Genomic DNA, 27651 nt, shown 5'->3' with positions numbered 1-27651 from the left:
GACAACTTTCACACTTAGAAAATTTTCTAAGTTTTAATGCAGACGCATCCGTTCTGAACGGATGCGAACGTCTGCATTATCGGAGCGGATCCGTCTGATGAAACATCAGACGGATCCGCTCCGAACGCTAGTGTGAAAGTAGCCTAAGTAAGGTAGGAAGATACCTTCTTTAGTTAGAGCCCAGCCGGGCAGGTGTTTATTGTGTATGATTTATGTTTGTTTTGCTGAGGTGCCAAATAAAAGCGATGTTTGGACCTTAAACTTGGTGACTGGTGAAGATACTTGTGTGAATGACCCCCGGAGAATAGCTAACCCCCCACAATACCTACTGCAGGATATAAATATAGCTCATGTAAGGTTTGTACAAAATAAAACAACCAATGTCTCCTAACCAAGTATATTGAAAAGCTATGGACATCTTTGAATCAATTTAAATTTTTACTGTATTGAATCTATCAATCTGGCTTACATTAATGTGGTTGTTTGGTTTCCAATATTGATGACCTATCCTCAGGAGCGCTGCATTCTCTTCAACAGTCAATTGTGGGGGTGCCAGGAGTTGGATCTCAGCGGATATGATATTGATAACCTACCCTAAGGATAGATCATCAATATCGAAAACCAAATAACCGTTTTAAAAATTCTCAACCATTCTTCTGCAAAACTGCATGTTTTAAGCTACCATGCAAGCTGCTCAATCCTCTTCAGAGTGAAATCCATCAGATGATCTGACCTATCTGATAGCTTTGTCTTTTGATCTTATCTCTACTCTCCTGAACGATCCATTAAGCTGACATCTTTACAGTCAAGTAAAAAAAAATTGCAGTAAATAAAAAAGATGTTAACTTAGAAGGCATTCAGGAGGCCAGAGATGAGGGCTACAGAGTGAGCTGTTGGAGAGCTTGTCTAACGGACTTCATGTTGAAGAATAGAGATGTCGCGAACATAAAATTTTCCGTTCGCGAACGGCGAATGCGGATTTCCGCAAATGTTCGCGAACCGGGCAAACCGCTATAGACTTCAATAGACAGGCAAATTTTAAAACCCACAGGGACTCTTTTTGGCCACAATAGTGATGGAAAACTTGTTTCAAGGGGACTAACACCTGGACTGTGTCATGCCGGAGGGGGATCCATGGCAAAACTCCCATGGAAAATTACGTAGTTGACGCAGAGTGTGGTAAGTTGAATTCGCAATGCGATTAATATAACCTGCATTAATCGCATTGCAAATTCAACTTAGAGCTAAGTTCCTAATGGTTGTATTGCTAGAATTGACGAATATAAGAATATAGCACTATATTCTTAATCTTCGTTATATTCTAGCAATACAACCATTAGGAACCCAGCTCTAAGTTGAATTCGCAATGCGATTAATATAACCTGTATTAGACTGAGTTCACACGAGCATGTCCGGATAAGGTCCGGATGCGTTGCGGCAAACCCGCGCGAGTAGGTACCCAATTGCAGGCAGTTTTGACTGCGATTGCATTCCGTTGTTCAGTTTTTATCGCGCGGGTGCAATGCGTTTTGCACGCGCGTGATAAAAAACTGACTGTGGTACCCAGACCCGAACTTCTTTATAGAAGTTCAGGTTTGGGTTCGGTGTTGTGTAGATGTTATTATTATCCCTTATAACATGGTTATAAGGGAAAATAATAGCATTCTTTAATACAGAATGCTTAGTAGGTGGTCAATTGAGGGTTAAAAAATAATTAACTCACCTTCTCCTCTTGATCGCGTAGCTGCCGGTCTCTTCTTACTTCTTTAATCATGAGCTGCCGGCTAAAGGACCACGGTGATGGACCATGTGATTGGACCATGTGATCTGACGTCACCACAGGTCCTTTAGCCGGCAGCTCCTGATTAAAGAAGTAAGAAGAGACCGGCAGCTACGCGATCAAGAGGAGAAGGTGAGTTCATTATTTTTTAACCCTTAATTGACCACCTACTAAGCATTCTGTATTAAAGAATGCTATTATTTTCCCTTATAACCATGTTATAAGGGAAAATAATAGTGAATAGACTGTCACCTAGCAACCGTGCGTGAAAATCGCACCGCATCAGCACTTGATTGCGGATGCTTGCGATTTTCACTCAGCTCCATTCACTTCTATGGGGCCTGCGTTGCGTGAAAAACGCACAATATAGAGCATGCTGTGATTTTCACGCAACGCATAAGTGATGCGTGAAAATCACCACTCATGTGCACAGCCCCATAGAAATAAATGGGTCCGGATTTAGTGCGGGTGCAATGCGTTCACATCACGCATTGCACCCGCGCGGAAATCTCGCCCGTGTGAACTCAGCCTTAATCGCATTGCGATTACAACTTAGATCTGAGTTCCTAATTGTTGTATTGCTAGAATTGACGAATATAGCGAATATAGCACTATATTCTCAATCTTCGTTATATTCTAGAAATACAACCATTAGGAACCCAGCTCTAAGTTGAATTCGCAATGCGATTAATATAACCTGTATTAATCGCATTGCGATTACAACTTAGTCAAATTTGTGACTCTGCAGCTTCAGAATAAATCTAAGATGGATGCGGTCGTTGCTTTTTGATAGGAGGTGGGAGGGTCTGGGAGGGAGGGTCTGCTGCTGATTGGCTGGAATGTGTCTGCTGACTGTGAAGTACAGGGTCAAAGTTTGCTCAATGATGATGTATAGGGGGTGGACCGAACATCGCATATATTCGCCCGCCGCGGCGAACGCGAACAAGCTATGGTTGCTAGGAACTGTTCGCCGGCGAATAGTTCGGGACATCTCTATTGAAGAGGAGTAAGCAGCCTGCAATATACATAAGTGAAAACATGCAGGCTGCAGAAGACAAACAGTACAGAATGTTTGAATTCAAATTACAACAATGACTTTTATCCACAATAGACTAAATTCAATAAAAATAAATAAATAAGTAAATAATTCTGATGTAAAGTTGTCCATAGCCTTTAATTCTAAATCTGGGTTAAAGGGTTTGCCCATCAAAACATCATATTTAAAAGCACCTCAAATATATCACTTTTTGGCATCAAATGCCTGTTGGCATGTATACACATCACCTGGGGTCATATGAACCTCCTTCTTCATCTTTCCTGTCTTCTGATCTAAAAAATGGCTGAACAATTCATTCGAACTGAATAGCTAAGAGTATTTGGAAAATGCAGTTGAATTCAATTAGTTTTGAATTAATTTGCTCATCTCCACTAATAGAAGCTTAAACATGGATTTATATTTCAGCTTCTTGTTTTTTGTGCCGTATACAAATGTACAGAAACTACCTAAAGAAATTTACACCAGAGTAAACTTTAAAAGTCAATGTATGTCAATAGTTTCTAGACATTCAATGGTTGAAGGCCTTAAGCCATGCCTTTACACTCAATACGGTATATCTAACATGATAAAATGTCTGAGTTGCTCTTTATCAGTAATGTGAATATGTCACTATGGTCATAATAAGTGTTCTTTTTTTTTATATAGAATAGTCTTGTCGTATACAGTCACCATTGTCAAACCAGAAGAGCAATGTCTCTTACCTGTCAATGCTGATGGCACAAAGATTAAGGATACTTGCTGTACACATCATAACATCAAGGGTCACAAAGATGTCACAGTGGATACGACTAAACCTCCACTCGCCAACCACCTAAGAAGTATAAAGAGATGAAAGAACAGAAGATCAATAGCGCAGATATTTATCTGATAAAAGAGAATTACAGTTCCAAGACGCTGAAAACCAGAAAAACTGTAAGAGGCTTATACAGTACATTCATACACGCAACAGATGTGTGTGAAGATAAAAAAGATAGCGTGCTATAAATGGACTTTTATTGACAGAAAAATGACCTGCTATAAGATTGAGAGCAAAAGAGCGGAGGTTACATGTTCTCCTGAAATCTTGAGTCAGAGTGAAATCTTTGTAAACCAAGGCAATCTTAAACTATCTTAGATTAAAGAATATCTTGGTTCACTGTAAAATAGAAGTTGAAACATTTTGTGTCCTCATACTCATGCAAAGTCGTGTAGAAGGAGCCATGACGGGGTATACAGAGTCCCTATCATTCAGTATAACAGAGTTATAGATACTCTGTGCTATGTCATGCAGAGACATAACTATTGCAGTTGCAGCCATAGAGACTGTTATGGGGCCCAGCAGTGGCAGGGGAGACCAGGACTCCCCTGCCAATATATATATATATATATATATATATATATATATATATATATATATATATTATATAGTGCTTTGCTAATGGCTGATAATAGCCATTAATATGAGCTGTAGGACCTGTGGTGATGTCATCATCATGTCTTCAGTGCATTAGGGATGGAGCTAAGCAGTGGAGAGGAGAAGTAGTGATACTCAGGACCTCCTCATGTGTCTTGAGAGTAACAAACTTTGTGTGGAGAAGAAAGTAGAGAAGCATGGATTCAGTGTAAGAACTACAGTGAGGGCACTATGGGGCATAACTATAGTATGGAGCCCAGCTAAGGATGACCGAGTAAATTCTACCAATTTGGAATTTTTCCTGAGTTTTAAGATTATAATGAACCCAAATAGGGATGGGGGAGAGAGAGCGCACAATCAGTTCTCCTCACTGTTTACCTGCTCGCTGTTTTTTTTTTTTTTTTTTTTTTTTTTTACCGTTAATGTTTTTATTTTCATTTTCAGCATATAAAAAATAACAAGAGAACAGACATGGAACAAAAGATATAAACAGTGATGGTTCCCAGATATACACAAAAGTTTATTACATAATTATCATTAATCATCAGGAGTCTATCATTATCCTGTCCTGTTTTTTTTCCCCCTTATATCCTACATATATCATAACAACTTATAATAAAAAATTATAAGAACAAATTATAAGCCCCCCCTCCCCCCCCCCCCCCCGACCTTGGTTGTCTTGGTGGTTTCTACAGAAAAAAAAAAGAAAAAAAGAGAAGAGATTGAGATTGATTTCTTGATCTGTTAACATTGCATCAGCGATCAGGTGTCATTACAGCTCTGCCATCCCTATTCACTTAAGAATAGGTCATCAATATAGCAACAAAAAAAAATAACTTTAAGAATTAGGAAATCCATTTTACCATTTTGGAATTAATTTCAGATGGACCAGAGAGAAACCCTCAAAGTAATATTCAACTGAAAGCTTACACTTCTCTTAATGAGACATGCAATTTTACTCTTTTTAGAAGGACAAGAAAACCTGAAATTTGCCTTGCTTAGTTAACTGGCCTTGGGTGGTACTCTTCGGGGGTGCTCTTTATCATTAGTAGGGCCCAAAAAAAAATGCATGATTAGTGTTGTGTGCAAGTATATATGCAAATTTGCATATTCATATAATTTGCATGTAAAAATAATAAGCAGTTGAATATTACTTTTAGATTTTAGCAGCGTCGCTCATCTCTAGCCCCAGCCTATTTGAATTGTTAAATGTGTCTAATGCTGTGATTCTGTTGCATGTGTGTCTGTGTGTGTAAGTCAGTCTGAAGGGAAGATGACACATTGCACTACATGAGTTTATACTGTCAGAATTTAATATTCCTTTTGAGCAGGCTCAGTTGTTAAACATGAGAAGTGCCACAATCTGTCCAAGACTGTAACAAAAAAAGCGCAAAGTAGGACTAAGCAAAAAGTTGGCAGAAAAGTTTATTTGCAGACCATCATTGTCTTGATGCTCATGCACTTTACATTGCTCATGCATCTAATATATTTGTTACAAAGTGCGTGTGCCAAAAATTCTGGCACAAATATGGTAAGATTTTGGTTGCACATACATTAATATACAGTGTCTTCCCATATTTTTTTCACATGCAGGTGACTTTAACTAATTACTATTAGATAGATATAAAATATATTTTAAGTTGACTGGTCAATGGCTTTTTTGGTGGATAAAAGATCTGACATTTTTTCCATATACCCCACACTCTTTGAAGTTCCTAAGAAAAACATTAAAAGAAAAAGTTTACTCTTTTGCAAAATATTACGATTTCCATAGTATTCCATTCGGTAATAACCCCTTTCAAATCTTTACAGACACATAAATAAATAGTTTTATTTTATGTCATACTTATGTAATAGGAGTAATTGAATCTTTAGATAAAAAAGCATTAGCACATCATTTACCAATAGATGTTACAGGACTTCAGTTCCAGGGCCACATTAAGTGCATGATAGGCCGCCCGGTGCTGTCTACCCAACTCCCCCCCCCTCCTCCATTTTAGTTTTTTTTCTGTATGAAGAGGCTGCGGTGCTTCGCCAAAGTCTCTTCCTAGGCCATATGACATCGTTCACATGGTCTAGGTGCAGTTAGCTCTGTCTCATCTGAGTGATTGTGTTTGAGCTGTAATTCCAAGCGCAGTGCTATCAAATGGACAGAGCTGTGCTTGGTAAGGAGCAAAGAGAGCTGTGGTGCTCACTTTAACATTGCGGTCTCCTCAAACAGCTGATTGGTGGGGGTGCCAGAAGTCTGACCCCCACCATCTCATAACTCTCTGAGTACAGATTTCATAGATGTTACCTGCAGTCCTATGTAACACCCCACATAACACAGCGAACTATTGTGTTATGTGGGATGTTACAATGGACTGCATGGAACATCTACTACATTATCTGCACACAGAAAGTTATCACTGTTATCTGGGCTGTTACATAGGACTGCGGGTGACAAATTAAAATTTTAGTTGCCAAATTTAAAATACAGGGTGGGCCATTTATATGGATACACCTTAATAAAATGGGAATGGTTGGTGATATTAACGTCCTGTTTGTGGCACATTAGTATATGTGAGGGGGGAAACTTTTCAAGATGGGTGGTGACCATGGCGGCCATTTTGAAGTCAGCAATTTTGAATCCAACTTTTGTTTTTTCAATAGGAAGAGGGTCATGTGAAACATCAAACTTCACACGAAAAACAATAGTGTGCTTGGTTTTAACGTAACTTTATTATTTCATGAGTTATTTACAAGTTTCTCTTTGTTTACAGCCATTGACATGTCGCCGAGGTTAACACGTGAGGAGCGGATAGAAATTGTGTTGATGTCTGGTGAACGCAGTAACCGGGTTATTGCAGCAGATTTCAATGCAAGACACCCTACGAGACCACCCATCTCCCATGCTACAGTTAGCAAACTGCTTGCTAAGTTTCGTGAAACTGGTTCAGTGTTGGATGTGCCAAAATGTGGACGCATGAAATCTGTCTCTAATGAAGAAGCATCAGTGGCTGTCCTAGCTTCATTCAGCAAGAGCCCACAGCGTAGCACTCGCCGCACGTCACTGGAGAGTGGCATTAGTCGAACATCCCTTAGGCAGACATTAGCTACTCACAAATGGCACCCTTACAAACTCCAGCTACTGCAGCATCTGAACGAGGATGACCCAGATCGGCGCACTGAATTTGCAGAATGGGCAAAACAAAAATTGGAACAGGACCCTCAGTTTACGCAGAAGATTTTGTTCAGTGATGAGGCAAACTTTTATGTGAATGGTGAAGTTAACAAACAAAACCACCGCTATTGGTCTGACACTAACCCACATTGGATAGATCCCTCTAAGACTGTTGGAACAAAAAAATTGATGGTATGGTGTGGTATATGGGGTACAAAGATAATGGGGCCATTCTTCATCAATGGAAACCTCAAGGCCACTGGATATGCGAAATAGCTACATGATGATGTGTTTCCCTCTTTATGCACTGAAGCTGGCACGTTCCCTGAGTTTTTCCAGCAAGATGGTGCACCACCACATTATGGGTGTCAGGTCCGAGCATTCCTAGATGAACAGTTTCCTGGAAAGTGGATTGGTCGTCGTGGGCCAGTTGAATGGACCCCAAGGTCTCCCGATCTGACCCCCTTAGACTTTTATCTTTGAGGTCATCTGAAGGCAATTGTCTATGCTGTGAAGATACGAGATGTGCAGCACCTGAAACTACGGATACTGGAAGCCTGTGCTAGCATTTCTCCTGCGGTGTTGCTATCAGTGTGTGAAGAGTGGGAGAAGAGGGTTGCATTGACAATCCAACACAATGGGCTGCACATTGAACACATTTTATAAGTGGTTAGAAACTTGTAAATAACTCATGAAAGAATAAGGTTACGTTAAAACCAAGCACACCATTGTTTTCTTGTGAAATTCCCAATAAGTTTGATGTGTCACATGACCCTCTTCCTATTGAAAAAACAAAAGTTGGATTTAAAATGGCCGACTTCAAAATGGCCACCATGGTCACCACCCATCTTGAAAAGTTTCCCCCCTCACATATACTAATGTGCCACAAACAGGAAGTTAATATCACCAACCATTCCCATTTTATTAAGGTGTATCCATATAAATGGCCCACCCTGTACATACGAGTTTGATAAAAAAAAAAGACTTGGAGGAGAAGATGAGACACAGGTCACAGTAGTATGCCAGCTCTACATATAGGGGAATACAGCACCACATACCTGTTACATCCAGTGACATCTCCTGTCATGTAGATCTTCACTTTCCTCTTCTCCTCCGTTTGACCCAGACCGCCATGACTAATTCTTTCAGCTGCATCTCGTCTCTACTGAGTTTGTTACACAGACACGTTAGATTTCTCATAATTGGGGTAATTTATCAAACTGGTGTAAAGTACAACTGGCTTAGGTGCCCATAGCAACCAATCAGATTCCACCTTTAATTTTCCAAAGGAGCTGTGAAAAATGAAAGGTGGAATCTGTTGCAATGGGTAACTAACCCAGTTCTACTTTACACCAGTTTGATAAATTACCCCAAAGGTCTCTATAGTGTCTACAGCAATTATAATGTCCCCTAGAGTGCCCCCAGTAATAATAACACCCTATATTGTGCTCCAGGTAATAATGCCTGTATAGTGTCCCCAAAAATAATGTCCCCTAATAGAAACTAATTTTCCCCACACTGCCCCCATATAGTAATTTCCCCCACATTGCCCCATATACTAATTTCCACCACACTGCCCCATATAGTAATTTCCACCACACTGCCCATATAGTAATTTCCCCTACACTGCCCCATATAGTAATTTCCCCCACACTGCACTCCCATGAAATAATTTGCCCTCACACTGCACCCCCTGAAGTAATTTGGCCCCACACTGCCCCCCATGAAGTAATTTGCCCCCACACTGCCCCCCATAAAGTAATTTGCCCCAAGTAATAATCTGCCCCACATGAAGTGATTTGCCCCCATTTCATAATCTGCCTCCCCCGAACTGATTTGCTACCTCACTGCCCCATGTCCTCCTCTGCCACCCCAAAGTTTGCACACACAGAAACAAAATGAAAACCTAATACTTACCTGTGTCCAGCATGGTGAGGCAGGCATGCATTCTTCATTGTCCTGCGTCCCTCCCATCACAGGTGCGCAATAACGTCATCACACCTGCGCCGGGATTTCAGTACCACATAGGCCTCAGGCCTACTAGGCCTGAAGCCTATGGTGGTGATTGGCGGCGGGGCAGGGAACTATACGCTCCCGTGCCCCGCTGCAGTATGTGGGCGTTCGGGTCGGCGTTGGGCCGCCCAGGGATGCTGGGCCCGGGGCTACTGACCCGAACGACCCTATTATATTCCGCCACTGTTCAGTTCAATATTACTGAACATTTACATTTACAATACAATATTGTTGAGAAGTCAGCAGTTATGCTTAATTTAGCTTGTACTGAATACGAGCACTGACTGCAGCATTATGGATGTTTTACACACATGTAATAGTATGTATAATAGTTAAAGGGTGCTTAATTTAATTATATGTATCCAATATCTGATAGGGGTTTAGTGGGGGTATGACCACTGGGACCTCCACTGGTCATAATAATGGGGACCCTGTATTTTCCTATTTGAATAAAACAATAATGATAATAATATTTAATATCGTGCCACCATATTCCACAGCGCCTTACAAATTCAGAGGGTTTATGTACAAAACAAAAAGACTAGTGTTGGGCGAGCATGCTCGGCCGAACACCATTTTCACTCGAGCATCGCGTAATAAATGTGCAGGTATGTGCAGGTAGGTACTGCCATTCACTGTAATGCCGTAGCCATGTTGGCTATTGGCATTACAGTGATTGGCTGGCCGGAAAGTATATAGCACCCGATGACACATGTTCGGCTCAGTCTTAGTCAGGGAGAGCTGTGCTGAAGAAGGGAGTGAAATTTTAATATTTTTTGAAAAAACTTGTTAGGAGACCCAAAAGTCCTTTTAAGGACTATAGTTGCATCTGACAGCAATATATATTTATAGCGCAAAATAGCTTGCAATTGTTTGGCCGTTGCAGACAGCGGCATTATCTGTGCTACATCTCCTGTGTAACGTGTGTGCAGACTCAAAATATCTGTTACATCCAGTGTACTTTTTCTGTAGACGGTGTCCGCTACGGACAGTTACATTATTTGCGCTACATCTCCTGTATAACGTTTGAATATCCGAAATATCAGTGACATTCAGTGAAATTTTTTTACTGCTGGTGGCAGCGACATTACCTACACTTCATCTCCTGTATAACGTTTGCCTATCCAAAATATCAATGACATTAATTCAGTGTAATTTTTTATTAGTCGCTGGTGACAGCGACATTACTTGCGCTATACCTCCTGTATAACGTTTGCGCGTCCTAAATATCAGTGACATTAATTCAGTGTCATTTTTTATTAGCCGCTGGTGACAGAGACATTACTTGCACTAAACCTACTGTATAACGTTTGCGCTTCCTAAAAATATCTGTGACATTGTGTTCTTTATTTGTGCATACATTTACAAAACCTGTGCTACTGTACATGTGATATAATTGCAAGCATATATACCATTTAATATGCACAAGACGAGCAGTAAGGGACAGGAAAGTGGCGGTGCTGCTGATGGTGCACGCAGAGGCCATGGCCCTCGGCGCGGTGAAACTGTGCCTGCTGCCAGAGCACAAGAAACACACTCATCCACGATACCTAGATTCATGTCCCAGTTTGCAGGGCGGACTACAGCAGATAATGCTTCCAGTTGGTTAAGCACCACCCTGTCTTCCACAAAGTCCAGTCTCAGTAGCCAAGAGTCTGGTCAACAGAATCCTCACCCTGATACTCCTTCCTCCCACCATGGAGAGTCTTGGCAAACAAGTGATCCCCCACTCGGATATTCCGAGGAGCTGTTTTCATCGCCATTCATGATTTGGGCCTCTCGACAAGCCCGCTTGAAGATGGACATGAGGAGATATCGTGCGCTGATTTTCAAACTCTGGAGCATCCATAGTCACAAGAAGATGGCGGTGGGGAACGGCAATTAGTGTTTCACAAGGTGGATGATGATGATGAGACATAGTTGCCAATAAGTCAACTGCAATTAGTGTCTCAAGAGGTTGATGATGAGGAAACACAGTTGTCAGTAACTGAGGTTGTTGTTAGGTCAACAAGTCAGGAGGATAACCAGAGTGAGAAAGTGGAAGAGGAGGTGGTGGACGATGAGGACACTGACCCAACCTGGGAAGGTGGTAAGCCGAGCGAGGACAGCAGTACAGAGGAGGAGGGATCCGCAGCACCGCAACAGGCTGGAAGAGGCAGTGGGGTGGCAAAAGGGAGAAAGTGGGCCACACCAAACAGTTCCCCGAAGCACCCCCTTGCAGCAATGTCCCTTGCCAAGTGGTAGGTGTTTCGCAGTCTGGCGCTTATTTGAGGAAAGTGCGGACGATAAAAGAATTGTCATTTGCAACCTGTGCTGTACCAAAATGAGCAGGGGCCTGAACACTAGTAACCTCACCACCACCAGCATGATCCACCACATGGCATCATCATAGCACCCTAATAGGTGGGCCAAATGCCTGGTTCCACAATCAGTGTCTGCGGTCACACGACTGCCTCCTCTTCCCCTGTGTTACGTGCTCGCCATTCCCCTGTCCAAGACGCAGGTCCGAATGCCTCCCGCCATGCACCTGGACCTTCGCAAGCACCTCCAGCTAGCACATCCTCTTCTGTGTCCCAGCTCAGCGTACAGATGTCTATACCCCAGGCCTTTAAACAAAAGCGCAAATACACAGCCATCCACCCACAGGCCATAGCACTAAATGCGCACCTTTCCAAATTGCTGGCCCTAGAAATGTTGCCATTTAGGCTTGTGGATACTGAGGCTTTCCGCCGCCTTATGACGGTAGCCATCTTGAGTTACTCTGTCCCCAGCGGCTAATATTTTTCATGGTGTGCAGTCCCAGCCTTACACAAACATCTGTCCAGTAACATCACCCGTGCCCCGACCAACTCAGTTATTGGGAAGGTCCACTTAACGACACATGGACAAGTGCTTTTGGCCAGGGACGCTACATTTCCCTGACTAGTGATGGACAAACATCGGCCGGGACGTTTGTTCAAATGTTTGCAAACCACAAGTTCACGGCGGGCCCCATTCACTTTAATGGCAGGCGAACCTGAAAAACCTTCAGGTCATATTTGCAGCCACCAAATACTTACTAGAAGTGCACAAATAGTCCCACAACATAGACCAGGGATCAGCAACCTTCGGCACTCCAGCTGTTGTGAAACTACAACTCCCAGCATGCTCCTTACACTTCTGTGGGAGTTCAGAGAACAGCTAAGCAAGTGTGCATGATGGGAGATGTAGTTTCACAACACCTGGAGTGCCGGAGGTTGCTGATCCCTGAAATAGACAGTGACATACCAGAGGGGGATCAATGGCAAAAATTCCCACAAAAAATATGTATTTTAATTAGGGGCCATTTTTATGCGTCTTAAAAGGAAACTCTCAAAAATGTGCCCTGCTGGAGGCTAGAAAATTTTTATTTTAGGACACGAGAGTACAGGCCCCAAAAATTAGGCATTCACCTGACAGAATAGAACAAGTGATTATGTGGCTGGAGGTACATTAGGCGGTCACTGAATAACAATTTTACTGTAGGCCAGTGGAGTACAGGCCCCCAAAATTAGGCATTCACCTGACAGAAAAGAGCAACTGATTATGTGGCTGGAGGTATATTAGAAAGTCAGTGGCTAAAAATGTTACTGTAGGCCAGTACAGGCCCCAAAAATTAGGCATTCACCAGAAAGACAAACTGAAAAAATGGCATGGTGTTAAACAGGCAGGAAGTGCTCAAACCCATATGCAGTTGTGCATGTATATAAAGGGGATCAAATCCTGCACTTATAGCCCGTTGCTAATGCCGATCCCTAGCAAAAAATGCATACAGTGGAGGATGCCTGCAGCGGACCACAAGTACCACAATAAAGTGGGATTTGCAGACTCCTTCCTCCTCCTATCGCTAGCATGGCTACATGCTGGAGGTAACTGGTGAGTTTTCTGTGAGTCAGACCTTACACTCCTGTAATTCGCCCACTGGCTCCTGGTATTGCCCATACGGCACAGGTAGGTGAGTGTTAGGAGCCGAGCAACTTAAGAAACCTTGGCACGGTGCTCGGGCTCAGACATGTCCTCCATAGCAGGATATGTTGGCTAATCTCTCAATTTTGACATCAGTTTGAGGGTTTAGTAAGACTGCAGACTGCACCTGTCTTTGCAAATATTATTATATTGTTATACTGGTTATCACATCCACATAATTGCTATCTTTTGTCGGATATTTATTGTGGTACTTGTGGTCCGCTGCGGGCATTCTCCACTGTATGCATTTTTGCTGGGGATCGCCATTAGCAATGGGCCACAAGTGCAGGATTTGCTCCCCTGTATATACATGCTCAACTGCATATGGGTTTGAGCAATTCCTGCCTGTTTAAAACCATGCCATTTTTTCAGTTTGTTTGTATATAGAGATGCCTGGAGGTGTATAAACTCCAATTTAACCCCTTAAGGACCCTACCATATTTCACCTTATGGACCAGGCCATTTTTTGCAAATCTGACCCGTGTCACTTTATGTGGTGATAACTTTAAAACGTTTTTACTTATCCAGGCTATTCTGAGACTGTTTTCTCCTCACATATTGTACTTCATGACAGTGGTAAAATTGAGTGAAAATATTTCATTTTTAGTTATAAAAAAATACCAAATTTACCCAAAATTTGGAAATATTTCCAAATTTCAATTTTCTCAATTTCTTATAATAGATAGTAATACCTCCAAAAATAGTTATTACTTTACATTCCCCATATGTCCACTACATGTTTTGATCATTTTGTGAATGTCATTTTATTTTTTAGGAACGTTAGAAGGTTTAGAAGTTTAGAAGCAAATCTTGAAATTTTTCAGAAAATTTCCAAAACCCACTTTTTAATGACCAGTTCAGGTCTGAAGTCACTGTGTTAAGTTTACATAATAGAAACCACCCAAAATTCATTCCATTTTAGAAACTACACCCCTCAAGGTATTCAAAACAGATTTTACAAACTTTACAAGAATTAATGGAAAATGGAGATTACATTTCAGAATTTCACTTTTTTGGCCGATTTTCCAATTTAATCACTTTATTTCCACTAATAAAGCAAGGGTTAACAGCCAAACAAAACTTCTTATTTATTGACAAAGAAAAGTCCAGCTCAACCCAATTATCCAAACACCTGCGTGCAGGGAAAAGGCTGGTGAGCCTGTATATCTTTAGTATGAAGCACAACAAAATTCCAGCACTCACGATTTTGGTAGCTAAAATCTTCGTCTTTTATTCAGGCAGTAGACAGTTTAGACAGGACATCCACCCACAAGTGTAGCAACTTTGACGCGTTTCGAACAATAGTTCTTAGTCGTAACAATGAGCTGTGTTATCTCTGGTGGTTTTATGTTGGTTTGTAGAGTAATTACTCACTGAGGGGCAGTGAGTAATTACTCTACAAACCAACATAAAACCACCAGAGATAACACAGCTCATTGTTACGACTAAGAACTATTGTTCGAAACGCGTCAAAGTTGCTACACTTGTGGGTGGATGTCCTGTCTAAACTGTCTACTGCCTGAATAAAAGACAAAGATTTTAGCTACCAAAATCGTGAGTGCTGGAATTTTGTTGTTCTTATTTATTGCCCTGATTCTTTACAAAAACACCCTATGTATGGTCGTAAACTGCTGTACGGGCATTGTGCAGAAGGAAAGGAACGCCATATGGTTTTTGGAAAGCAGATTTCCCTTCAAGGTACACAAAACTGATTTTACAGACTTTGTTAACCCTTTAGGTGTTTCACATGAATTAATGGAATATAGAGATGAAATATCCAAATTTCACTTTTTTGGCAGATTTTAAATTTTAATCCATTTTTTCCAGTTACAAAGCAAGGGTTAAAGGCCAAACAAAACTCAATATTTATGGCCCTGATTCTGTAGTTTACAGAAACACCCCATATGTGGTTGTAAACTGCTGTACGGGCACACGGCATTGCGCAGAAGGAAAGGAACGCCATATGGTTTTTGGAAGGGAGATTTTGCTGGACTGTTTTTTTTTACACCATGTCCCATTTGAAGCCCCCCTGGTGCACCCTTAAAGTAGAAACTCCAAAAAAGTTACCCCATTTTGGAAACTACGGGATAGGGTGGCAGTTTTGTTGGTACTATTTTAGGGTACATATGATTTTTGGTTGCTCTATATTACACTTTTTGTGAGGCAAGGTAACAAAAAATAGCTGTTTTGGCACCGTTTTTATTTTTTGTGATTTACAACATTCATCTGGCAGGTTATATCATGTGGTATTTTTATAGAGCAGGTTGTTACGGATGCGACAATACCAAATATGACTACTTTTTTGGTTGTTTGTTTCAGTTTTACATAACAAAGCATTTTTGAAAAAAAAAAATGTTTTAGTGTCTCAACATTATGAAAGACGTATTAATTTTTTTTTGGGCGACTATCTTGTGTAGGGGCTCATTTCTTTCTGGATGAGATGATGGTTTGATTGGTACTATTATAGGGTGCATATGACTTTTTGATCGCTTGCTATTACACTTTTTGTGATGTAAGTTGACAAAAAATAGCTTTTTTGACACCGTTTTTTTTCTTTTTTTTTTACGGTATTCACCTGAGGGGTTAGGTCATGTGATATTTTTATATAGCAGGTAATTACGGATGCGGAGATACCTAATATGTCAACTTTTTTTATTTATGTAAGTTTTACAGAATGATATCATTTTTGAAACAAAAAAAATCATGTTTTAGTGTTTACATAGTCTGAGAGCCATAGTTTTTTTTCAGTTTTTGGGCGATTGTCTTAGGTAGGGTATCATTTTTGCGGGATGAGATGACAGTTTGATTGGCACTATTTTAGGGTACATATGACTTTTTGATCGCTTGCTATTATGCTTTTTGTGATGTAAGGTGACAAAAAATGGCTTTTTTGACACGTTTTTATTTTATTTTATGGTATTCACCTGAGGGGTTATGTGTACGTCATGTGGTATTTTTATAGAGCCGGTCGTTACAGACGTGTAAGTACCTAATATGTATACTTTTTATTTATTTATTTAAGCTTTGCACATTAATATAATTTTTGAAACAATAAAAATCATGTTTTAGTGTCTCCATAGTCTGAGAGCCATAGTTTTTTCAGTTTTTGGTTGATTGTCTTAGGGTAGAGTATCATTTTGGCAGATGACAGTTTGATTGGCACTATTTTGGGGTGCATATGACTTTTTGATCGCTTGCTATTACACTTTTTGTGAAGTAAGGTGACAAAAAAATGGCTTTTTAGGCCTGGTTTGATTTGCCGAATTTAGCAAAAAAATTGTGCTGCTCCCCATTATTGTACCCCTCAGATTCCGCGTTCACATAGGATCGTGGCATCTAAGTGTAAAAACAGTGTAAAATTAACATTAAAAGAAATTTCAAAAAAACTTACCGCCTCCATTTGCTTGTGACCGGCCGGCTGCCGCCATCTTGCTTGAATATCTGGCGCGAAATCTCGCGGGGCGACAGATTGCGTCATCATGCCGGCCATCGTAGTGACATCATACGTCACCACGCAAGGGATTTCAGCCAAGATCTTCAATCAAGTTGGCGGCTGACGGCACGTCGCGAGCAAATGGAGGCTGTAAGTTATACATTTTTTACACTATTTAAGTTTAAATCGATTTGCTACCACGAAGCACGAGAAAATTTGGCTTTGAGGCGAATTTAATTTATCCTGAAATTCAGATCAAATTCCACTTCGTGGGATTCGATTCGCTCATCTATAGTCATTAGAGATGGCCTTGCGGTTTGCCCGACGGTCGTTTCACGGCGAACTTTGCGTGTTCGTGATTCGCCAAACATACGAACATATGGAGAAATTCGCGCCTGCCATATTCTTTTACATTATGAAGAACTTTGACCCATGACACATCCATCAGGTGGTACAGGACAGCCAATTGAGACATTTCAGCAGATGGACACACCCCCTACCTTATAAATAAACCTGATCTGGCCGCCATTTTACATTCAGTGTTTTGCCAGTGTAGGGAGAGATTGCTGTGTGGAGCAGGGACAGGCTGTTAGGCACAGCAAACGCTAGCTAATAGGGCCAGAAAAGTCATTTTAAGGACTAATATAGGTGTGCTATGGATATGTGTGATTCACAGAGGGGTGCGATATACTTATAATATACTTTTATAATGAGTCAAAAACACATAGATCTATATAGTGATCACCTGGAATTCTAGGGGCTTGGGGCTTACTAGGGCCATTTTTATATAGGGTAAGGTTCCGGACGGGATCGCTCTTATCAGGGCGGGTGGTCTGTGGTTAGGCTATTAGGGCCAGAATAGCACCACCTTTGGGGCAATATCAGGGACAGTTCTTTGCCCACCCTGTCCTTCAATACCACATCATCATCTAGCCCACGGATGGATGTTTTTCTGCTTTCCCTCCTGGATTCATCGATGTGCACTGGAACCCCCCAGATTGTGGTAGGACATATGGTTTCTGATTTGGTGCCGCCGAGCACATGATTTAGTGCCTCAGAGCACTTGTTATTGCCTACCACATCTATTATTTTTGCTTAACTTTAATAATTTAATTTATTTTCATTTTGAGGGATATCTTTTCCATTCACAGGTCCGCAAAATGGGTCCGGATCCGTTACGCAATTTTGCGGAATGGGTGCAGACCCATTCATTTTCAATTGGGCCGGAATGTGCTGTCTGCATCCGCATTTGCGGATCCACATCCGCACTTGCGGATCCGCACTTCCGCATCTGTGCTGCCGTTTCCGCAAAAAAATAGAACATGTCCTATTCTTGTCCGCAATAGCAGACAAGATTAGGCATTTTCTATTATAGTGCCGGCGATGTGCGTTCCAAGGACGTGTGAATTGACCCTCATAGTAAAATTATTAAAGGTTACGTTTTATCTTTACAGGGAGTGCAGAATTATTAGGCAAATGAGTATTTTGACCACATCATCCTCTTTATGCATGTTGTCTTACTCCAAGCTGTATAGGCTCGAAAGCCTACTACCAATTAAGCATATTAGGTGATGTGCATCTCTGTAATGAGAAGGGGTGTGGTCTAATGACATCAACACCCTATATTAGGTGTGCATAATTATTAGGCAACTTCCTTTCCTTTGGCAAAATGGGTCAAAAGAAGGACTTGACAGGCTCAGAAAAGTCAAAAATAGTGAGATATCTTGCAGAGGGATGCAGCACTCTTAAAATTGCAAAGCTTCTGAAGCATGATCATCGAACAATCAAGTGTTTCATTCAAAATAGTCAACAGGGTCGCAAGAAGCGTGTGGAAAAACCAAGGCGCAAAATAACTGCCCATGAACTGAGAAAAGTCAAGCGTGCAGCTGCCAAGATGCCACTTGCCACCAGTTTGGCCATATTTCAGAGCTGCAACATCACTGGAGTGCCCAAAAGCACAAGGTGTGCAATACTCAGAGACATGGCCAAGGTAAGAAAGGCTGAAAGACGACCACCACTGAACAAGACACACAAGCTGAAACGTCAAGACTGGGCCAAGAAATATCTCAAGACTGATTTTTCTATGGTTTTATGGACTGATGAAATGAGAGTGAGTCTTGATGGGCCAGATGGATGGGCCCGTGGCTGGATTGGTAAAGGGCAGAGAGCTCCAGTCCGACTCAGACGCCAGCAAGGTGGAGGTGGAGTACTGGTTTGGGCTGGTATCATCAAAGATGAGCTTGTGGGGCCTTTTCGGGTTGAGGATGGAGTCAAGCTCAACTCCCAGTCCTACTGCCAGTTTCTGGAAGACACCTTCTTCAAGCAGTGGTACAGGAAGAAGTCTGCATCCTTCAAGAAAAACATGATTTTCATGCAGGACTATGCTCCATCACACGCGTCCAAGTACTCCACAGCATGGCTGGCAAGAAAGGGTATAAAAGAAGAAAATCTAATGACATGGCCTCCTTGTTCCCCTGATCTGAACCCCATTGAGAACCTGTGGTCCATCATCAAATGTGAGATTTACAAGGAGGGAAAACAGTACACCTCTCTGAACAGTGTCTGGGAGGCTGTGGTTGCTGCTGCACGCAATGTTGATGGTGAACAGATCAAAACACTGACAGAATCCATGGATGGCAGGCTTTTGAGTGTCCTTGCAAAGAAAGGTGATTATATTGGTCACTGATTTGTTTTTGAATGTCAGAAATGTATATTTGTGAATGTTGAGATGTTATATTGGTTTCACTGGTAAAAATAAATAATTGAAATGGGTATATATTTGTTTTTTGTTAAGTTGCCTAATAATTATGCACAGTAATAGTCACCTGCACACACAGATATCCCCCTAAAATAGCTAAAACTAAAAACAAACTAAATACTACTTCCAAAAATATTCAGCTTTGATATTAATGAGTTTTTTGGGTTCATTGAGAACATGGTTGTTGTTCAATAATAAAATTAATCCTCAAAAATACAACTTGCCTAATAATTCTGCACTCCCTGTATGTATTGCCTAATAATTCTGCACTCCCTGTATGTATATTCTAATGGATTGCCTTCCTTGTACAATGTTATAATATACTTTCTATGTTAGAAAGTATATTATAGTGCATTTGTATTGTGTGGCAGTTGTGTGCGGTTCTGCTGCGATACTGCAGGTATATAGAGGGACAAGCATTATTGGAACAAATTATTTCTACTGGTGTGATATACCAGTCGTCCCACAAAAAAACTGATTGAAGCGTGGTGTTATATACCAATATACTTTCTTTATAGTGCATAGGAGTACTGTATAGTGCATTTGCGCATGCGCATACGCGAAAATTATATTGCCGATATTTCGCATTGAAAAAAATAATGAATGGAGATCGCAAATTCGAATAATACATCTGGTATGTCAGTGTCAATGTTGTGGGACTATTTGTGCACTTCTAGTAATTATTTCTTGGCTGCAAATATGAGCTGAAGGTTTTTCAGGTTTGCCTGCCATTAAAATGAATGGGACCCGCCGCGAACTTGCGGTTCGCGAACATTTGATCGCGATCGCGTTCGCAAACTGTCCCTGCAGATGTTCGTCCATCACTAATAGTCATGACCTATCCATTAATATCTGATCGGTCTATCACCCAACACCTCCACTGGACAGCAGACATTTTACATTCAGTCTTTTGCCAGTGTAGGGAAAGGTTGCTGTGAGGAGCAGGGACACACTGTTAGGGACACAAAACGCTAGCTAATAGGGCCACAAAAGGACTGGTATAGGTGTGCTATCGATATGTGTGACTTAGGCCTCATGCACACGACCGTATTTTTTTGCGGTCCGCAAAAACGGGTTCCGTTTTGCCGTGATCTGTGACCGTTTTTTCGTCTGTGGGTCTTCCTTGATTTTTGGAGGATCCACGGACATGAAAAAAAAGTCGTTTTGGTGTCCGCCTGGCCGTGCGGAGCCAAACGGATCCGTCCTGAATTACAATGCAAGTCAATGGGGACGGATCCGTTTGACGTTGACACAATATGGTGCAATTTCAAACGGATCCGTCCCCCATTGACTTTCAATGTAAAGTCAGGAGTTAATATACCATAGGATCGGAGTTTTCTCCAATCCGATGGTATATTTTAACTTGAAGCGTCCCCATCACCATGGGAACGCCTCTATGTTAGAATATACCGTCGGATTTGAGTTACATCATGAAACTCAAATCCGACAGTATATTCTAACACAGAGGCGTTCCCATGGGACGCTTCAGGTTAGAATTTACTAAAAGAACTGTGTACATGACTGCCCCCTGCTGCCTGGCAGGTACTGCCAGGCAGCAGGGGGCAGCCCCCCCCCTGTAGTTAACACATTGGTGGCCAGTGCGGCCGGCCCCCCTCCCTCCCCTGTAGTTAACTCGTTTGTGGCCAGTGGGCCCCCCTCCCTCCCCTGTAGTTAACTCGTTGGTGGCCAGTGGGCCTTCTCCCCTCCCCCTCCTAATTAAAATCTCCCCCCTATCATTGGTGGCAGCGGAGTGTACCGATCGGAGTCCCAGTTTAATCGCTGGGGCTTCAATCGGTAACCATGGCAACCAGGACGCTACTGCAGTCCCGGTTGCCATGGTTACTTAGCAATTTGTAGAACCATTATACTTACCTGTGAGCTGCGATGTCTGCGTCCGGCCGGGAGCTCCTCCTACTGGGAAGTGAAAACTCAGCTATGAAAAAGCTTTTATGCAGACGGATCTTCGGATCCGTCTGTATAAAAACTAACCTACGGCCACGGATCACGGACACGGATGCCAATCTTGTGTGCATCCGTGTTCTTTCACGGACCCATTGACTTGAATGGGTCCGTGAACCGTTGTCCGTCAAAAAAATAGGACAGGTCCTATTTTTTTGACGGACAGGATACACGGATCACGGTCTCGGCTGCAAAACGGTGCATTTTCCGATTTTAACACAGTCCCATTGAAAGTCAATGGGTCCGCGAAAAAAAACGGAAAACGGCACAACGGCCACGGATGCACACAACGGGCGTGTGCATGAGGCCTTATTGAGGGGTTTAATATACTTATAATATACTTTCAAACATAGAAAGTATATTATAGTGCAATTGTATTGTGCAGCAGTTGTGTGCGGTTCTGCTGCAATATAACAGCCACTCAGAGTGCCAAACGCTATTGGAACAAATAATTTCTACTGGTGTGATTTACCAGTTGCCCCCCAAAAAAACTGATTGAGGCAGGGGAGTTATATACCAATAATATACTTTCTATATAATGCATTTACTTGCATAATGCATTTGTTTGCGGTTTTGCTGAGTTACCGCATCTACACAGAGTGACAAACACTATTGGAACCAAAAATTTCTACTGGTGTGATATACCAGATGCCCCCCAAAACAATTGATTGAAGCAGTACTGTTACCAATAATATACTTTCTATATAGTGCATTTAGGTAGTGCAGCATTTGTTTGTGGTTTTGCTGCGTTACCTCAGCTACAGATAATGACAAAAGCTATCGGAACAAAAAATTTCTTATGGTGTGATTTACCAGTTGCCCCCCCCCCCAATTTTTTTTTTGATTGAAGCAGGGGTGTTATATACCAATAATTTACTTTCTATATAGTGCATTTACGAAGTGCAGCATTTGTTTGCGGTTTTGCTGCGTTACCTCAGCTACAGATAATGACAAAAGCTATCGGAACAAATAATTTCTACTGGTGTGATATGCCAGTTGTCCCCCCAAAAAACTGATTGAAGCAGGGGTGTAATATACCTTCTTCCACAAAAACTGCTCTTCTATAGGGACTTTTGTCACAGGGTCATTTTAAAAATGACAGGCAGAGAAAGAGGCAGGCCATTCCGCAGGGGTGGTAGGGGTTGGGCAGGTGCACCAGGACGGAACCTAAGTAGGAAGTTGCAGAAAGTGCATGAGATTACGTCAAAGGACGCACCACACTTGGTTGAGTGTCTCACTTAGCCTTCCGCTTCTGCACCCTCCTCATCCTCTGTATCTGCACCCTCTTCACTCTCTGCTGTGTGCACCCCCAAAGACACCACCAGCACCACCATAGCCCCTCCACTCGAGTCAGAGGAATTATTTTCCCATCCATTTCCAGACCTTACCGATGCGCAGCCATTCTTAGCATCGGATGAGGAAGAAGAGGTATGAACGGCCGCCACCCAGCAGTCTAATGACAGTACCCAGATCAGCCAAGGAGGGTGGTCCCTGCTGTTGCTGCCTACTCTGAGATCTCTAATGTCAGTGGTGGTGAAGGGGACGATGATCACGTGTCTATGGACGTCACGTGGGTGCCCACAAGAGAGGAAGAGGAGGGGAGTTCAGAGGGAGAGACAGAGCATCAGATAGGGAAGAGAAGGAGAAGCAAGCAGAACTTACAGTGCACAGGAGGCAAAAAGCAGACTGCTAATGTATCTGGAATGAGCCATCCACCATGCACGGTCACATCTGGCGCTCCCAGGACGCCGGCACATGGCTCTGCAGTGTGTTTTTTTTTTTAACGTGTCCGCTGCTGACAATAGTGTGGCCATCTGCATCCTGTCATGTTAACGCATAAGTCGCAGTAAGCCCAACACTCACCTAGGGATGACAGCCTTAAGAGGGCACCTGGCCTCCCATCACCGAGCCCAGTGGGAGCAACACCGTCAGAACCCAGAAAGATTCACTCCTGGTGCTCCATGTCCTGCCTCTTCTCCTTCTACTTCTCCTCTCTCCTCCTATTTGTCCTCCACTCCACAATCCACCGTGCCGTCATCGCGTTCATCTGGCAATAGGCAGGCTTCCGTGGCCCAAATTTCTGATCGAAAATAGATGATGACGCCGGATAACCCTCTTGCCCAACGGCTGACCGCTGGATTTTCAGAACTGCTAGCCCACCAACTACTGCCATATAAACCTGTGGCCATTGGTACACCACAATGGAAGGTCCCCGGAATGAAACATTTCTCCCAGAAGGGCATCCGGGAGCTATATGGCCACTTTCAGCGGCAAGTGAATGAATCTCTGACATTGTGTCGGTGCCAATATACATCTGACCACAGATACGTGGTCTAGAAAACACGGGACAGTACATAACTTTCACTGGCCATCAAACATGCAACCCGTAGCACCCGTGTGGATTTGGTGTTACCGCCCCGGATTGGATACAGGCCTGCCTCTTCTTCTCCTCATCCTATTCCATCCTCCATCTCCTCCTCGGCTGACTCCTCCTTTTCCACTTCTACCGCCTCTTACGCTGCGCCCCCCAAGCTCCCCAAAACAGTCAGTGTTGCTGACGTTCATCGGCGACACACCTGTTCGTCAGACGTCTGATTTGTGACTGCCCGACACGATGGAACTCCCCCTTGTATATGCTTGATAGGCTGCTCCAGCAAAAACATGCAGTTAACGACCACCTTTACGGACTCTGCAGCAGGGCAGGTTCTGGGGAGCTTATTTTTTTTCTCACCGCGCCAGTGGCTGCTCATAAACAAAGCATGCAAACTTCTGCGGCCATTTGACGAGATTACCAGACTGGTCAGTCGCAGCCAGGGCGCCATCAGTGACATCGTACCTTACGCCTTCTTTCTGGAGCGTGCATGGATGAATTCCCAGGGGTGGCTACTCCATCTGAGACAAGTCAACAGGAGTCTGAAGAGGAGTCAGAGGAGGATGGTGCCGGGGCAGAGGAGGAGCAAGAAGAGCATGCTTTAAACGTTTCTGGGATACCTCGTGTTGTCCGTGGCTGGGGGGAGGAGGCTGAGTATGATGTTTTCCTGGCTGATGAGCAGGAGTCAGGCAACTCCACTGCTTCCAGTTTAGTGTAAATGGGAGCCTTCATGCTCCAGTGTTTGAAGAGGGACTCCCGTATAAAAAAGCATAAAGGGCAAGGACCAGTACTGGGTGGCAACGTACTTAGACACCCCGTACAAACACAAAATGGTGGACATGTTACCAGCATCACAGAGGGCTGTCAGAATGCAGCACTTCCAGGCTTTGCTTCGAGAAATGCTGCATTCTGCTTTTGCGGGCAGTTGTGGGTATCAATCCAACAGCGCATGCATGAAGAGGGCAGTTTGAAGATGTGTTGGTCACTGTAGATATGAGATCATTCTTGCAGCCAACCCATCGAGAGTCGCTCTCCGGATCCAGCCTCAGGAAATGCCTAGACCGACAGGTGTCCGACTACATCGGGTTAACGGCCGATGTGAATTCTCTGAGAAGTGAGGAACCCCAGGTTTACTGGGTGTGCAGACTTGACCTGAGGCCAGAGCTGGCACCATTTGCCATGGAACTCTTGGCTTTCCCCTCATCCAGTGTCCTGTCCGAAAGGACATTCAGCGCAGCAGGGGGATCATGACCAATAAGCGCACTCGCCTAGCTCACTACAGTGTGGACTACCTCACATTTCTAAAAATGAATGAGGCATGGATCTAAGAGGAATTCAACACCTGTAACAACCACGTTTAATTAAATTTCCTCATGCCAGCCCAAAAATATCCGCCACCACCCAGAACAAATATTGGTTCCTGTCTTAGGTAAATACAGCTGATTAAATGGCCTTTTCTGTCCGTTGAATTCCAAATGTTTTGGGCCTCTGAGGAATTCAACACCTGTGACGACCACGTGTTTCAACTATTATCATTAGGGTTTTTTTCAAGAGGGGGGATTTCGTTAGCCATGTTTTTAATATAATTTTATATTTTTAGTTCTTTTAAACATATGTATTTGACCTGTATTTGTACTGGCCTTCAGTAAAATTGATATCCATTGACCGTCTAATAGACCTCCAGTCACATACTTACTTGTTCTTTTATGTATGCTGAATGCATAATTTTTGGGACCTGTAGTACACTGGCCTGCTGGAAAATTGATATCCAATGACCGTGTAATCTACCTCCAGCCACATACTTACTTGTTCTTTTATGTACGCTGAATGAATAATTGTGGCAGCCTCGGAGGAATTCCACACCAGTGACTACCACGTGTTATCGAATTTCGACTATCATTAGTTTTTTTTTTCAAAAGGGGTGATTTCATTAGCCATGTTTTTAATCCAATTTTATATTTTTAGTTATTTTAAACATATGTATTTGACCTCAATTTGTACTGGCCTGCAGTAAAATTGATATCCATTGACCGTGTAATATATCTCCGGCCACATAATCATTTAATCTTTTCTGTCCAGTGAATGCCTAATATTTGGGGCCTGTAGTCCAGTGGCCTAAAATAAAAATTTTCTAGGCTCCAACAGGGCACATTTCAGAGAATTTCTCTTTAAGACGCATAAAAATGTCTCCTGATTAAGATACTTTTTTTTTTAATTTTTGTCATTGGTCCCCCTCTAGTATGTCACTGTCCATGTTGTGGCACTATTTGTGCACTTCTACTAAATATTTGGTGGATGCAAATATGAGCTGAATGTTTTTCAGGTTCGCCAGCCATTAAAGTGAATAAGGCCCGCCGCGAACTTACGGTTCACGAACATTTGATCGCGTTTGCGCGTTCGTGAACCGTGCCGGCCGATGTTCGTCCATCACTAGTTGCCGGGTGTCGGACCTAAACTGATCTGATATTGATGACCTACTGTATCCTGAGAAATGGTCCTCAATATCTAAGTCCCAGAAAACTTCTTTAAGAAGAAAGCCAGAAAATGGTGCAGAATTTTAGCAAATTAAATTTTTGGATGTTTACACAATCCCAAATTAGTCAAATATATTAAGAGCCCATGTGAAATTAGAATAGAAGCATTTTTTTTACATTGAGTCCCAAATCTAGTGCTGTTTATGCTATTTATGATAAGTGCCCAGTGTTAAGTATTAACTGAATTTTCTGTAACAGCACTTCAGTATCTGGTAATTTCTTCTGAAGGATTCACTAACATTTACTTCTAAATGTTATCATTATATTCAAGATCACACTGTACAAAATTTCATCAGAGCCAAGGATTAACATTGGTAACATACTGTGATGAGTCAATGATTTTCATAGGTCTATTGTGAATGTATCCCATGGACTTAAAATGATCTTGCTATGTATTGCCTTTAAAGTTTTTCTAAGAAATTGTCGGAATAACTGGTTACCTTTTTTAAATTTCTGATACAAATCCACTTGAAATAAATGACTGTTGCTAGTTCTTTTCTCTTCAATAACACTCTGCAATTATAGCCATTTGGATATTCTTAAGCTTGAAGAAATTGTGTTCATGTTTAATACAAAATTATAAGGAGAAGTATAATTAAATGTATTCTCTAGCAGGATAAAATATTTTAGAAAAAGGACAGAATTTGTTTAAAATACATAAATAAATAAAAAAATAAAAAATAAACAAATGAAGCATTACTCACCTCGCAGATGGCCCACTGCTACTGTTCTGATGCCTACTGAAATGGCAAGAAATGGCCGCTTAGCCTATGATTGGCCACATTGGTGACCTGCCTCTACTGAATGGCTGGGCAGGCATTACCTACTGTTTTCTAGGTGTGAACACTAGACTAGGAAATAGAAATCAGCAAGACTGCGGTAAGCATAGGAACGGCAACTACTGGAAATTAGGAAGGTGAGCACTGCTTTGTTTACGGTATATTTTTTTACCCATTTTTTAAACCCTTTAATAAAAAATAAAAGATATAAAATAGCCACTATACAATACTGTATCATTAGTTCATATATGGAGATGTAATCAGAAGAATACATAATACAAGAATACATAGAAGAGCTGGGACCTCATAACAAAGGTTAAAATTAGCTTTCATGCAGGCAGCATGTTAGAGCAGGAGGAACTGAGCAGATTCATATATTGTTTTGTGGGAAATGATTAAGTAAAACGTGTCATTTATTTATTTATAT

The 27651-nt window shown here is 42.1% G+C and overlaps 1 protein-coding gene across 3 annotated transcripts in view; it reads right to left on the bottom strand.

Moving 5' to 3' along the window:
* DRD2 (dopamine receptor D2) overlaps nt 1–27651 on the bottom strand; it is a 337249-nt gene that overhangs the window by 196332 nt on the left and 113266 nt on the right. For all 3 annotated transcript variants that reach the window (XM_040415550.1, XM_040415549.1, XM_040415548.1), the window contains exon 2: nt 3539–3648. In XM_040415550.1, coding sequence (XP_040271484.1) covers nt 3539–3648 — 110 coding nt within the window. The remainder of the gene's footprint in view (nt 1–3538; nt 3649–27651) is intronic.

This window comes from Bufo bufo, chromosome 1, assembly GCF_905171765.1.
Source record: "Bufo bufo chromosome 1, aBufBuf1.1, whole genome shotgun sequence".
Taxonomy (NCBI): Eukaryota; Metazoa; Chordata; class Amphibia; order Anura; family Bufonidae; genus Bufo; species Bufo bufo.
The sequence above is the reverse complement of the archived record's forward strand: the minus strand, read 5'-3'. Positions and strand labels throughout refer to the sequence as shown.